Raw genomic sequence first — 14,944 nt, 5'->3', positions numbered from 1 at the left:
AAGGTTATCAACAGAGGAAAAAACACACCTCTCACACTGAAATCCAACAGTCTATTGTCCTGACTTTATAACCATTGAAAATATCCCATAAGTTGATTTCCGAATTCTACTGAACTAGTAAAGAGTTAACGGTCCATGGAATTTTGCTACTTTTAGCTTGGATGTGTTAAGCCCTATTCGGACAGGATTAGTTCTACGTGAGGACATGGAGCGATGCGATTTTACCTCAGGACGTCTGTAATATTAATTGGCCAATTCGCACGGGACAAGACATCTCAGTAAAACTAGCAGAAGTGGGAGGGGTAACTCGCTTTACGCACCACAGTAACCTCCTTGTCGTCATGTGCGTATGACGTTGCTTCCTGTTATCACGTGCGCAAACAGACAACATGGCGACTCCATGCTTTTAAAACGTGCCAAAAACTACTTTTAAACAGGAAATGACGGAATTTTACCGTACATATTTACAGCGGGTCGGATTCGGACGGGATTAGTATTACCTGAGGTAATTTTTCCGGACCTTTTTACAGAAGGTAAAAGTCGCCGTAATCTTTACTGACATTGTCCTTAATGATTACCGAGATGGCACATTCGGACGGGACTAAAATCACCGAGAAGCTCTGGTAATAATTACTTTACCCCCACGTCCCCACGTAGAACTAATCCCGTCTGAATAGGGCTTTAGAAATACAAAGATATCACAGTTCCCTCCCCAAACTGATATATGACGTGTGATGAAAACAGACACAGACACAAGCTGAGGGACAGGTTATAGATTTTTTTATTATGTATGAGGAGATATTACATCGTGGCTCATTTTAGCCGAGCTACAAAACGGTCAATGAGCTTCTCTTCATTACAAAGTGACAAAGGTAGAACAGATTCACAACATCGGGTCATCACAGAACGGGAAACGTCTCCGGGGGACTCGGAAAAATCACATCGTCTTTAATATTCTACACCTAGATGCTTTTCCACTTTTATAACATCATACAGATAATGGTTTAGACTAAATGAACCATAATATTTGGTTGACCTTTTAGGAACGATTTTCTTAATACATCACAAAATACATTTTTTTTTTAATATCTCAAAGAAGCAAGACTTGCGAGTAGGCGTTTAAACAGAACTAAAATCTACAGCTACAAAAAAAAAAAAAAAAACCCCTAAAAAAAACTACACCGTTAGCGTTTAGCTTGGCGGGATCTCGTCTGTTGTCCCAGTCTGAGTTGGGTGAAAGAAAACAAGGCAGATTCGGGGGGGACAAATATATATTGTGTGTGTATGTGTGTATATATACACAAGTCCGTATTGTAAAGGCTATAAAGATTCGCTGCACGTCGTTAAGTTGTATCTCCAGGATGCGATCGCTCCTGCAGGAGATTTGGAGGGGTCTGGGGTGGTGATGGTGAGCTGAGCCGAGGTGAGTTGAGGAAGGGGGGCATTTGGGTGGGTAGAATGTGTGGGTTGAGGACAGGGGGAAAGCTGCCAGTATCTATGTGGCATATCTTGTGGTCCACTGTCGAGCTATTCTGTCATGTTCTGCTCTGTTGGTCAGATACTGAGTGGCTATGCTTCCCACCAGAGGGTCCGCTATAAGACAGAGAGAAAGAGAGAGAAAAAAAAAGTGTGACAAAGGTGCAATAAATCTGTTTAGGTTTTATATGGACCAGTTGTTTTATTGGACCAATCACAGCGCACTCTCATAAATTTCAATGTTTCATGCTCGAAAGCATCCAGTTGTTTTCATCCCTCACGACCAGCCTTTGTGGAATAGACTCCGGATCCCCAATGACCCTAACCAGGATAAAGGGCTTAATGAAGATTTTTATTCAACCTTTATAGAAGCGGTACGAATCGTTGACAGATTCAGAACTCTGATAGAAATGTAACTAGTTCTAGATATCTCAGTAATGTCCTGACATTTGTAAACATCATGGTCATCACATGGGAAGTGACAACTGATTCAAACAACTGATTTTGTATTTAGTCTTCTTATCCAGAGCAACTTACATTTTAATACATCTGAGCAGTTGCAAGTTAAGGGCCTTGCTCAAGGGCCCGGCAGTAGATGCTTGGTGACCTGGGATTCAAACTCACAACCTTCTGATCAGCGGTCCACCACCTTAACCGATAATCTACCGCATCCGCACATAACTGCTTCACTGATCAAGCTGAAATATGGAACGCTGCATGAGTTACCTAGAAACATTCCTGCCATCAGCTACTCAGCTTTCGCCGGTCATTTGACAGGCTCAGGACTGAGCTACAGTCAAATCTGTAGTGTTTTATGCAAACTTGCAACTGTCCACTGGTAGTGCTATTGACAGTGTATAATAATTAGACCCTCGAGACTTATTATAGGTACTATTTATTTTTTACTTACTGTCAATAATTTTGGATTTTTGAGGACTATCATAGACCAGAGCTCGGGTTAACGGCGGTGAGTGGCTGAACCGATTTCAGCACAACGGAAGCGTCTTTCCTATTACACACACAGTGCTCAGTTCCCAGTATGATAACTAAACATCCCAGTACATTACAGTAACTGGTTCGATAGTGAACCCATTCTGCAGTAACATGTAACACCACAGCCACAAGACTATGTATATATTTGGTTCAGTCTTCCTTTTTTAACATAAAGTACCAAATACAGACGACTCTGGAAGCTTTATTAAAGCTGAAAGCTTCAACAGTTTAGCATTTAGTAGAATAATTAATTGGTGTAGCACGAACTCTAAGGATAATAACTAACATCACGATGACTAGTGAGCCGAGCGCGTGTTTACGCGGCCGTAAGCGGAGCGGTAAGAGATGAGCTAGCTGAAAAGCTGCCAAGTTATCAGTGTTGAGAAGTTTTATGTTACTGACTGACCTGCCAAAGGCACGAGCCTAAATAAAAGGCTTACATGAGATCAGACCTCGCGTCTGCTGCGGCTCCGAGCGGTCGGACGTCGTTACGAAACAGAAATACTACTGTCTTCGTTCATCGCGTGTAGCGGTGTAGCATTACATTAACTGCATGTTGTCCTTCCTGATATGTTGTTACAAGCACATATGCAGACATCTTGTCTAAACACAGTTATTCAATGAAGCAGAGAAAATGAGAAGGAATAGGATTCGGCTGCTGCGTATGGTTAGATAACTGATCTGATATTGCTTTCACGTACATTAGCTTCGTGTGGTCTGTAATTTGATTGACACACACTGACATGGTTCGCCTTGTTTTGGCTTCTGTACTCGAATGCGCCGGGTTTTAATATGAAAAGCTGACTATAAAAATAAAGAGCAGAATGTCAGCTTTAATTCGAGGGAATTTCTATCGATATTGTGTTCATTTCTCATCCAGTCACATATATATCATTAGATTGAAGGTTAAAGGCGAGTAATGATGTTAGATTTCATTTTTATTCCGTGAGTTTGCAGTGAATTGTAGGGTTTAGGTTTACTTTGTATTTGTTGTGACCACATTTTCTCCCTAATTTAGTCCCAGATTCACCCCCAATAACCAGAGCTCCCCTTTTACTGACTAGATGTGGTTGTGTTCAGTGATGAAGTGCAGAAAAGGCTAACTGTGCAAATATGGAGTGACGGTGTAAATGGGAGCAAATACAGTGTATAATGCAGAACAACACACACACACACACACCCATACATCCACACCCATCCACATCCACACATCAACACACACACACCCATCTACACAGACACACACATCCAAATACACCCATCTATACCCACACACCTATCCACACTCACCCACACACATCCACACCCACTCACACACACACCCATCTACACACACCAGTGTTGTAATGTAACGGAGTACAAATACTTCCTTACTGTACTTAAGTAGAAATGTCACGTATCTGTACTTTACTTCGCTATTTAAATTTATGTCAACTTTCACTTTTACTCCACTACATTTCCTAGATAAAATGTAAACTTTTACTCCGTTATATTTCCACTAAGCATCTTCGTTACTCGTTACTACAAAATAAAATCAGAAGAAATGTGTGTGACTGCAATAAGGGAGGTTTGGCGAGTCACTGCTCCTAGATTGTATTACGCACGTCCGTGCGCGCTACGGAGAAGCTCAGGTACGCGCAGCGTGCACGCGCGGTCAGAGCTGTTTATCTATAACGTTAAGTGGCGGAAAGCCGCAAAGACGGCAACCAAAAGCAGTGAAATTTCACTATTCTTATTACCAGAGTTGTAGCACAAACAAAATGTTAATGCAAACAATCCATTCAATACTAAATAAAAATAACATTTATTGATTTGGTCTTTGTCTTGTGAATATTAGTTTATTAATGACTGCATTCATTGGACACACAGTTTGTAGAGAATGCACACATACATGAACTGATCTGATCCAAGACTGGCATCATTACATCATGCATAAAATTTTGGTGTCCACTTTTGCCATTTAATAACACCATAACTTTTGGCTTACTATGTGGTCATATAATATATAATATAAAACTCCTCTTGTTTTAAATTCTCACTGAGGGCTAAAACCCCTAAAGATGAAACCCTAGAACCGTCCCTGATCTTATGCCTCCCGAAAATTCACTGAAATTTTACTTTTTATTTTTACTTCAAATACTTAAGTCCATTAAATATCAGAAAATGACTTTTGATACTTAAGTACAGTAAATATCAGATACTTTAAGACTTTTACTTGAGTAATATTCTAAAAAGTGACTTTCACTTCTACCAAAGTCTTTTTCTAGTACGATACTTTTACTTTTACTCAAGTATTGCTTTCTAATACTTTATACAACACTGACACATACACACACACCCGCACTCACACACACATCCACACTCACACACACCTATCCACACTCACCCACACATACCTCTCCACACTCACCCAGACACACCCATCTACACACACACACACACACCCCTATCCACACTCACACACACACACACACACACACACACACACACACACACACACACACACACACACACACAGTATACACCCCCTATCCGCACACAACCATCCCCACACACCCACACACACTCATACATGCAGACACATAGAGAACACAAACATATTGACTCAACATCCTTTTATTTATTTATATGATTATTTTGGTGCTAGTATATCATGTCACTTGTCTCTTCTGTGTCCCACAAGGTTCCCCTGTCACTCCTCTACACGTCTGATGCGGAAACTAATGATGTGGTCATCGACTAATTCGGTGCAGAGCTGATTTATTTTTTTTTTTTTTACGATACAACAAACGTCAGACATTTGGCTGACACCCGAAGCCCTCGGTTTTCCGGTGTGTGTCGGAAGCCGTTTGGATGCGTTTACGCCGCATAGAAGGCAAACTCGAGCAACCTTAAAGAGAGAAAAGAGACACAGCCTTTCTGCATTCCTTTACCCAGGCATGCGTAGACAAATCAATATCTCAAGAGCCCAGGGGACATCGAGCACCGGTCGGCTGTTGATATAATAATTACGCTTCTGACAACAAGAAAGAAAGAAAGAAAAAAAAATCATATTGACCTTCATTAAATAAAATAAAACTTTTCATTTCCTGTGTTTGTTTAAAAGGTAACACGCTCCAGTAGCTTCGTTCTATTTTTTTTTCTCAGAGCAAGGACGTGTTCTGGCTCCGGGTAGGATTTATTTATTTAATTGTTTGTTTGTTTGTTTGTTTATTTATTTATTTATTTACTAGACATATTAATTAGCTTTGAACAGATGCCGGATGATATTTTCCAGTACCAGGAATTTAAGAGAGATGTGGAAACAGTGACTAAACGGATCCGGGGGGAGGGGGGGGGGGTTGGGAAGCCCTTTAAATGCTAGCATAAGACACTCAGCTTACATTTAAACTCTTCAGAGAGAGAAAATAAAGACGCTCATCATGCTGAAATAATATCACTCTGACATGTTGATGAGCTAAAGACTCTCTAGTGCAAACACTCTACACTATCAGGAGAGGATCACGGCTCCAGTTACACGACTTTCTCTCTCAGGGACGTTCACACTTATTTCCCACAGTCTGTATTTCTGTGTTTCTGCACGTCTCTAAGGGACAGATAATGAACTCACGAATGATTTGTTCACCGTTGCTCGATGGCCGAAAGAGTAAAATCTGATGTTTTTTAAAGTAAAACTAGTTCTGATGTTTAGACACGTCATCTTAGACACACAAACACACTCACACACTCGCACAAACACACACTCACACACACACACACTGGCACAAACACACACACTCACACACACACACACTCGCACAAACACACACTCACACAAACACACTGGCACAAACGCACACACACTCGCACACACACACACTCGCAAAACACACACACTCACACAAACACACTGGCACAAACACACACACTCACACACAAACACGCACACACACAAACACTTGCACAAACACACTCGCACAAACACACACTCGCAGACACACACAAAAACACACACACACACAAACTCACACTAAAACACGCTCACACAAACAACACACGCATGCAGATATTTAACACACAATGCAGACCCACACACTCATGTTCGTACATCGACACACAAGCACACAAACCTGCACACAAATGCACACACACACACACACAAACACAGACATGTCTGTACATCAACACACAAACACATGCACACACACACACTTATGTACATACATTAATACACAAGCACACAAACCACAAACATACGCACACAAACACGCAAAAATGCACACAAACGCACACGCACACACTCATGTACGTACATCAACACACATACACACACAAAAATGCATGCACACACACACACTCGCACAAACACACAAATGCATGCACACACACACACCAATGCGTGCGCAGACACACACACACACACACACACACACACACACACACACACACACACACACACACACACACACACCAATGCGTGCACCCACACCAATGCATGCACACACACCAATGCGTGCACACACACCAATGCGTGCACACACACCAATGCGTGCACACACACCCCCCCCCACAAAAACACACCAATGTGTGCACACACGCACCAATGCATGCACACACACCCGCACACACACAAACACACCAATGTGTGCACACACACACACACACCAATGTGCACACACACACATACACACACACACCAATGCGTGCACACACACCAATGCGTGCGCACACACACACACACACACACACACACACACACACACACACACACACACACACACACACACACACACACACACACACACACACACACACACACACACACACAAGCCTTAACTGAGGATCTGAAACTGGAGCCTGGAGGCTGAATGCACATTGAGCTTCTGTCTGGCTGTTTTTAGTTACTGATCGCTCTGAGTCGAGCCCGTGTCTGAAATTAGACCGCACAGAAGTGCTGATAAAAACAGGCCAAATGAAACACTTCCTCAGACTGCCTCAGTCCAGCTTACCTGCTAATAACAGCTTATCTTTAAAATGGAAAAGTGCGGCAGGGTTTTCACTCATATCTCTCAGAGCGACCTATTTAACATTTTCTCCTGAAGGTAGAGAGTTGTGTTATTTACAGCGTGACTCCAAGCAGCCTTGGGAGCATTTCTTTTAGCCTCACTAAGGAGATCTCGGCTCATACTGACCGCAGACCTGCAAAGCCAACGCTACTGGCACACTTTCTAGTGTTAGTTGGGACTCGTTTCACTTTTTTTTCACTATTCTTTCTTCCCTTTCATGTTGTTTGTAAGCATTTCTGGTGGCCAAAAGTTCGGCGCTTGTCAGACAGCATGTTTCCCGTGTTAGACAGCAAGGCCGCATGTTTCAGGCGGTTACAACGTCTCTAGTGGAGCACATCAGGGTTTCCTGCAGCACTTTGCAGTTCTAAGCTGGGAAACCCTATTGCTTTCACTAAGTCTACTAAAAAACTAAGTAACTAAAAGTAACTAAGTAACTAGGTAACTAAAAAAAGTTCCAATACAAAAAGGCCGTCAAGTGCATCTTGGAGAATAGCGCGGACGCGCTTCACACCGCGAGCGGGCACGCGCGCCACACGGCCGAAATGAGAGAAAGACGTGGTCCGTCACTGCCTGGAGGATAACTAGCCAGTTGATAAAACGCGTGTCCGTGAGAACTGTAAGTGGACTTATGTGTTGGGTTTATTATGTTGGCTTTGTAGAAGCCAACGTTCTGTTTTCCTATTTAAGCTTACACAAAAATTTATAAAATTTAATGCAGCCTAGAGCTTTCGAGCCACATGAACCAAATCGGATATGTTGTAGAACCTGGTCTGAAGTTTGTTGCTATTACTTTTCTAAGCGATCCGAGTACCAGTACTTCAAGTACTGGGTCTCAAAGTGGCCTTTTTCCCCATAGACTCCCATTATAAAATTTGGAGGTTTATAACTCGGCAAGCTTTTGATCTATCTACACCAAACTCGGCCAGCTCCTTTAGGGTGATGCTCTGAACAAAGGTTTAAATTGCTGTACCGACTGGCCTTCCGGCTGTGCCGCAGCCCTGCCCCCAATATATGCAAAATCAAAAAACTTTTTACAACATGGACATGTGACATATCAAAACACTCAGAACAATGAGGGGAACTTCCTCAGGAGTATTCGGATGTCACATGCTCGTCTCCACTTGCCTCCAAATGTTTTGGCACCCTATCTTTCTGTCCACTTGTCTCCAAAAGTAACACCGACCCTTATGTCCACTCGCCTCCAAAAAGCACCGGCCTTTGTGAATACTTGCATCGTCAAAGCCAACATCAAAGTTTGTTGTGACGAACTTTACAAATCTAGTTTAAGCCTGTTATTGTATTAGACTATAGTTCTTGCAAATGTAAAGTAAGTTAGCTGGTGATTTTGTTGTTTGAGTTCTTCACCTGCTAGCTAGGTTGCACGTGCCTGTTTTAAATAAATTTTAAATGTAGTACAGAGTCTGTTGTCTATCTCACGAAGAAGTGAGACCCCGACACCCCTCCCCCCACCGAGCCACGCCCACCCGCCCTACCCGACCGCCTTAACTAACAAATTTTCTGCGCTAAACCCTGCACGTGGTGTACATCATTACTAATGTGACATGAGGAGATGGTGGCTTCCAGGGGGTCAGTTCATATCAGAGAGCTCAAAACAGACACCAGCAAAACTGTCAATCATTCCAGATTCATATGTCGATTGGCTCCCCCAATTTGTATTGAGATTTTGCCTTATTGTGAGTGACAACACGTACAAGTATACTCCGAAGTTGACATACTAATAAGTGTCAGACTCCAGAGCTTTTTACCTTCATTATAAGGTGTTTAATTATTACTCACTTAACATCTTCAGCATTTAGGTTTTCAAGACTATTTTTCTACCAAGTGTTTAGTTTTTACCTCCATTGTGTTATGTTACGTGTGAATAACATATCATGCTAGCAAAGCCTCAGCAAAACAAATTTATGATGTCAGCAATATCTAGAATACTGCCTAGAAAAACAGTCCCTCTGCGATTTCAGGAGTTTTTGCACACGGAATCAATCAAACTGCGATATTCAGAAAAGCCTCCGATATGATAGATTCATTTGTTAAGTAAACTGTATTCAGTATTTCGATGCGTTGCTGCATGCTCTTCTGTATTCTACTGCACAACTGGACACATTCGACAGATCTGTGTGGTGTTTACAACACCGCAGTGTTCTCGCATGTGTTTTGTGGTGATACCGTAATAAGAACATGTTGCTGAACTCACCAGGGTTACAATCCGTGAGCAGTGAGCAGATGGACAGCAGGACCTTGGAGATAGTGAGTGCTGGACTCCAGTTGTCCTTCAGGATGTCCAGACAGATCACTCCCTGACTGTTAATGTTGCAGTGGTAGATCCGTGTACGGAACGTCACCTGGGTGATCGGGAGGAAAGACAAGGGCACAAGAACGTCAGGGAATTATAACACAATTATAACTCACACTCTCATTCTCCAGCAAACACCAAAAAAAACGTCAATAAAGTGAAAATCCATAGGGCAGTAATGTGACATTTAGCTGATTCCCCGAAACATGCATTTTATTATCGAATCACAACTGATTGTTTATTACACGTTTGATACTCTGATTAAAGGTGGGGTCTCTGTTGTTTGAGAAATGCTTCAGAAAACTGAGTCGGGACGACAAACTAAACAAATACAAAACTAAAGTGTAGCCCATGAGCAGAAAGGGGCGGGGCTTGTCAATATGGGCGGAGAGAGTGTTCAGTGCGCATGTGTGACATTAGCAGAAAGCCGTTTTAACATTGACATGGAGGATAAAAACAAAGAAAGAAAGAGAAGAAAGGCTTACGATAAGGCGAGAAGTAGGACGTGTTAATATAGGATCAGCTTTCCAGCGCTGGAGAGAAATGAAGGAGCAGGAAGTTGGCCACATATTCAAAGATTGGAGTTTCTCGAGTCAATAACTCCTGAGCTAAACGCTGTTACTACACAAATAACACTTCTTTTCTATCGTAGTAATGTAGAGACGCAGCTACAACCGTGTTTTGTGTAGTAACAGCGTTTAGCTCAGGAGTTATTGACTCAGGAAACTCCAATGTGTGAATATGCGGCTGACTTTAGTTAAGACGCCGAGGCGCTTTTTTCCTTCTCGATAGGTGAGTAACGTTGGTTTTGCTTTGTTACACAGAACTAATATATGCCTTTGTCCTTTACATGATTATGCTTGTGTGTCATTTTTGCTTGTTTGTTTATCTGCAATCGTATTGTTCTTCCCTTCAGCTATGATAAAGACACATTTCTTACCATTAGTTGCCTGGGTTACGTATGTATGTGTGGGCGGAGCTATCGATACAGGGGTGGGACCCATTTGGGTTAGGGGCGTGTTTGTTTTGGTGTTTTCAGATATCAACATTGGCTTTCAAACAATGGAGACCCCACCTTTAAATACCATGAAATACCAAGAATCTTTACAGACCGTCACCGACGCTCTCCTCAATATTCTCCCCAACATTCTCAAACCCTGATATTGTCAATAAAACCTCCCCACACGTTACCATTCACCAGACATCAATTTCCTAAAGAGTCACAGTTCAGTATTCTGCAAACATGTTTATTCTCAATAAAATACCATCGCAATGCAATCAATAAAACCAACAAATACCAGCATTCACCATCAAACATTAGCAAACCTCAATTTTCTCCATCAAACATCAACGTTCACCAAGAAACACCACCAAGCCAGTGTTTGCAAACACCAATATCTACCATCAATACCAAGACACACCAGAACTCACCATCAAATCTAATCTAATGTTCTCCATCAAATACAAACAAACACTAATGTCTGCCATTGATGAGAACAAATGCTTTCAAATGAGAAAAAGTTCACTATCAAATTTCAAACAATGCTAAAGTTTATCATTAATACCAACAAACACTGATGTCCACCATCAAATACCAACAAACACTGATGTCCACCATCAAATACCAACAAACACTGATGTCCACCATCAAATACCAACAAACACTGATGTCCACCGTCAAATACCAACAAACACTGATGTCCACCGTCAAATACCAACAAACACTGATGTCCACCGTCAAATACCAACAAACACTGATGTCCACCGTCAAATACCAACAAGCACTGATGTCCACCGTCAAATACCAACAAGCACTGATGTCCATCATCATATACCAACAAACACTGATGTCCACCATCAAATACCAACAAACACTGATGTCCACCATCAAATACCAACAAACACTGATGTCCACCATCAAATACCAACAAACACTGATGTCCACCGTCAAATACCAACAAACACTGATGTCCACCGTCATATACCAACAAACACTGATGTCCACCGTCAAATACCAACAAACACTGATGTCCACCGTCAAATACCAACAAACACTGATGTCCACCGTCAAATACCAACAAGCACTGATGTCCACCGTCAAATACCAACAAACACTGATGTCCATTATCACATATACATTACAGCACAGTGAAATTCTTACTTCACATATCCCAACTTTGGAGGTTGGGGTCAGAGCACAGGGTCAGATATTATACAGCACCACTAGAGCATTGAGGGTTAAGGGGCCTTTCTCAAGGGCCCAACAGTGGCAGCTTGGCAGTGCTGGGGCTTACGTTTACAGCATTTGGCAGACAACCTTTTCCAGGGCGACTTACATTATCTCATTTTTATACAGCTGAGCAATTGAGGTTTAAGGGCCTTGCTCAGGGGCCCAACAGTCGCAGATCGGTGGACCTGGGATCGAACTCACAACCTTCCGAACACCTTAACCACTAGGCTACCACATGCCCACAACAGGACAACAGCTTGAACCCTGATCCAATAATCAACAATCCAGAGCCTTCACCACTTGAGCCACCACTGCAGCTGAAGCCTAAACTGAAGGTCATGAGTTCAAATCCCTGGACCACCCACTGCTGGGCCTCTGAGCCCCTTTTCTCTCAATTACGCTCTGTGTAAGGACGTCTGCCAAATAATGTAAATCCACAAATTCCATGCACTGTCATGGTTATACTGTGGCTACAAATCATCTAGCGTAGCATTCGCTGCACAGCCGAAGGTGACGGCCTCATTAACAAAGTTAAAATGTGAGGTGTGTTTATCTAATGAAATATAAGCAGCTTAACCTTATCCTATTTCCATCATCGTTAACCCTCGCCACGTCGGTGAGCGTGAACAAATTAAAAACTGAAGTGTGTACTCGTTTAAAAAAAGAACTGATCAACAAGGTGTACAGCCGTGTGCGATAAAACATTTAGTGCTTATTAAGTGATATGTATAACAACAGCACAGAGGTTTTAATCTAGATCTGGATAAAAATAAGACGGGTTTAACAGCTTGTGTGCAGGTGCAGCAAACCTGCTAGTGCTGGTAATGACACAGGTTTGGGTTTGGTATCTGTGGGGCCCATCAGCACATACTCATTTACACTTACATAAACAAACCCACATGCCCAAACTGGCACTTAAAAACCCTCTCACACTCACACACACACACTCACACACTCTCACACTGACACACACACACTGACACTCACACACACACACACACACACACACACACACACACACACACACTCACACACACACACACACACACACACTCACACACACACACACACACACACACACACACACACACTCACACACACACACACTCTCACACACACACTCACACACACACACACACTCTCACACACACACACACACACTCACACACACACACACACACTCACACACACACTCACACACTCACACACACACACACACACACACACACACACACACACACACACACAAACACACACACACGCACACACACCACACACACACCACACACTCACACACCACACTCTCCCACACCCACACTCACACACACACACTCACACACACACACCCACACACACACACCACACACACTCACCACACCCACCACACACACAACACCCAAACCCCACACCACACCACACACACACAACTCCACCCACCACCACACCTCACACCACACCAACCACACCACCACGCCACACTCACTCTCTCACCACACCACACCCACACCCACCCCACACACACACTCACACACACACACACACACACACACACACACACACACACACACACACTCACACACTCTCACACACTCTCACACACTCTCACACACTCTCACACACTCTCACACACTCTCACACACTCTCACACACACACTCTCACACACACACTCTCACACACACACTCTCACTCTCACACACACACACACACACACACACACACACTCTCACTCTCACACACACACTCTCACTCTCACACACACACACACACACACACACACACACACACACACACACACACACACACACACACACACACACACACACACACACACACAGTCTCCACTCACATGACATGGCTATGAATGTACCCAAATAGCCAACGGGCATAAACACCACAAAGCGGTACTGTAGCACTGAAGCAACACTCTGACAAAGAAAAGAAGAATACAAACATTCAGAATAAGCATGCTATGCTAAAATTAGGCTCATGTTCAGTGTGTTCTCCTTTGTGTATTGTCCCTTAGTGTTTCGTATTATTTGTCTTGTTCTACAGTTTGCACCAGGCTGCACAGATACACTTTGTGTGGCTAGGACTTACATTAAGTCTTTAGCTCTGTCTTTGTGCTATGTAGCACTGTCTTTGTTCTATGTAGCATCACGATGCTGGACAAACGCTGTCTCATTTCACCATGTACCGCATCAGCTATATATGGTTGAAAGGACAACAAAAGCTTCTTGACTCGTCTTGACCTTAAATAAAAATTTCCACACACTTCCCTTTACTTAGAAAAGCACTTCAAATGAAACCGAGTTTCAACTCCAAACATATTTAGAACCGAAGCCTGAGGGCAGCTGTTAAGAAACTGAACACACACATAATAATCTATTTTCTGTAGCGTTTATCTGACACAGGCTGTGGGGAACCTGAAGTCTACCCCAGGGGACTCGGGGCACAAGGCGGAGGTCATTCTGGACAGGATACAAACTCGTCACAGGGCAACACACTCTCACACTACAGACAGCTTAGAGACGCCACTCAGCCCACAATGCATTTCTTTGGACTGGGCAGGAAAGCGGAGTACCTGGAGGTACGGTTATGGTTAGTTCCTGCTACTACTTCCCTTATAGCAGCTATAAACAGTTGTTTCCCTCACCACCATCTCCTCTTCTCTCCGCTCCACAGGGCTGACAACCGAGCCTTCTTCCATAAATGTTACACAAACTTCCCAGAACCAAAAAACGTCTCCATATTAAAGATGAAATAAAACCTCTTTGTTTCTTATTAGACTTCAGATTAGATTGTGTGATGTGTCCTCCAGAGAAGTCCATGTGAATGAGATGTTACTACAGCAACAACAACATATCAGACTGAGTAAACAGCTGGAACTG

The 14,944-nt window shown here is 42.9% G+C and overlaps 1 protein-coding gene across 1 annotated transcript in view; it reads right to left on the bottom strand.

Moving 5' to 3' along the window:
* Positions 1-758: 758 nt before the first annotated feature.
* The window catches only part of ube2e3 (ubiquitin-conjugating enzyme E2E 3 (UBC4/5 homolog, yeast)), an 83,890-nt gene continuing 69,704 nt past the window's right edge, over positions 759-14,944 (bottom strand). The window contains exons 5-6 of the mRNA XM_027162608.2: positions 9,727-9,874; positions 759-1,593 (exon numbers count right to left, since the gene is read on the bottom strand). Coding sequence (XP_027018409.1) covers positions 1,496-1,593; positions 9,727-9,874 — 246 coding nt within the window. The 3' untranslated portion in view covers positions 759-1,495. The remainder of the gene's footprint in view (positions 1,594-9,726; positions 9,875-14,944) is intronic.

The sequence above is a fragment of the Tachysurus fulvidraco genome, chromosome 6 (assembly GCF_022655615.1).
Source record: "Tachysurus fulvidraco isolate hzauxx_2018 chromosome 6, HZAU_PFXX_2.0, whole genome shotgun sequence".
NCBI lineage: Eukaryota > Metazoa > Chordata > Actinopteri > Siluriformes > Bagridae > Tachysurus > Tachysurus fulvidraco.
This window is presented reverse-complemented; position numbering and strand designations above follow the sequence as displayed.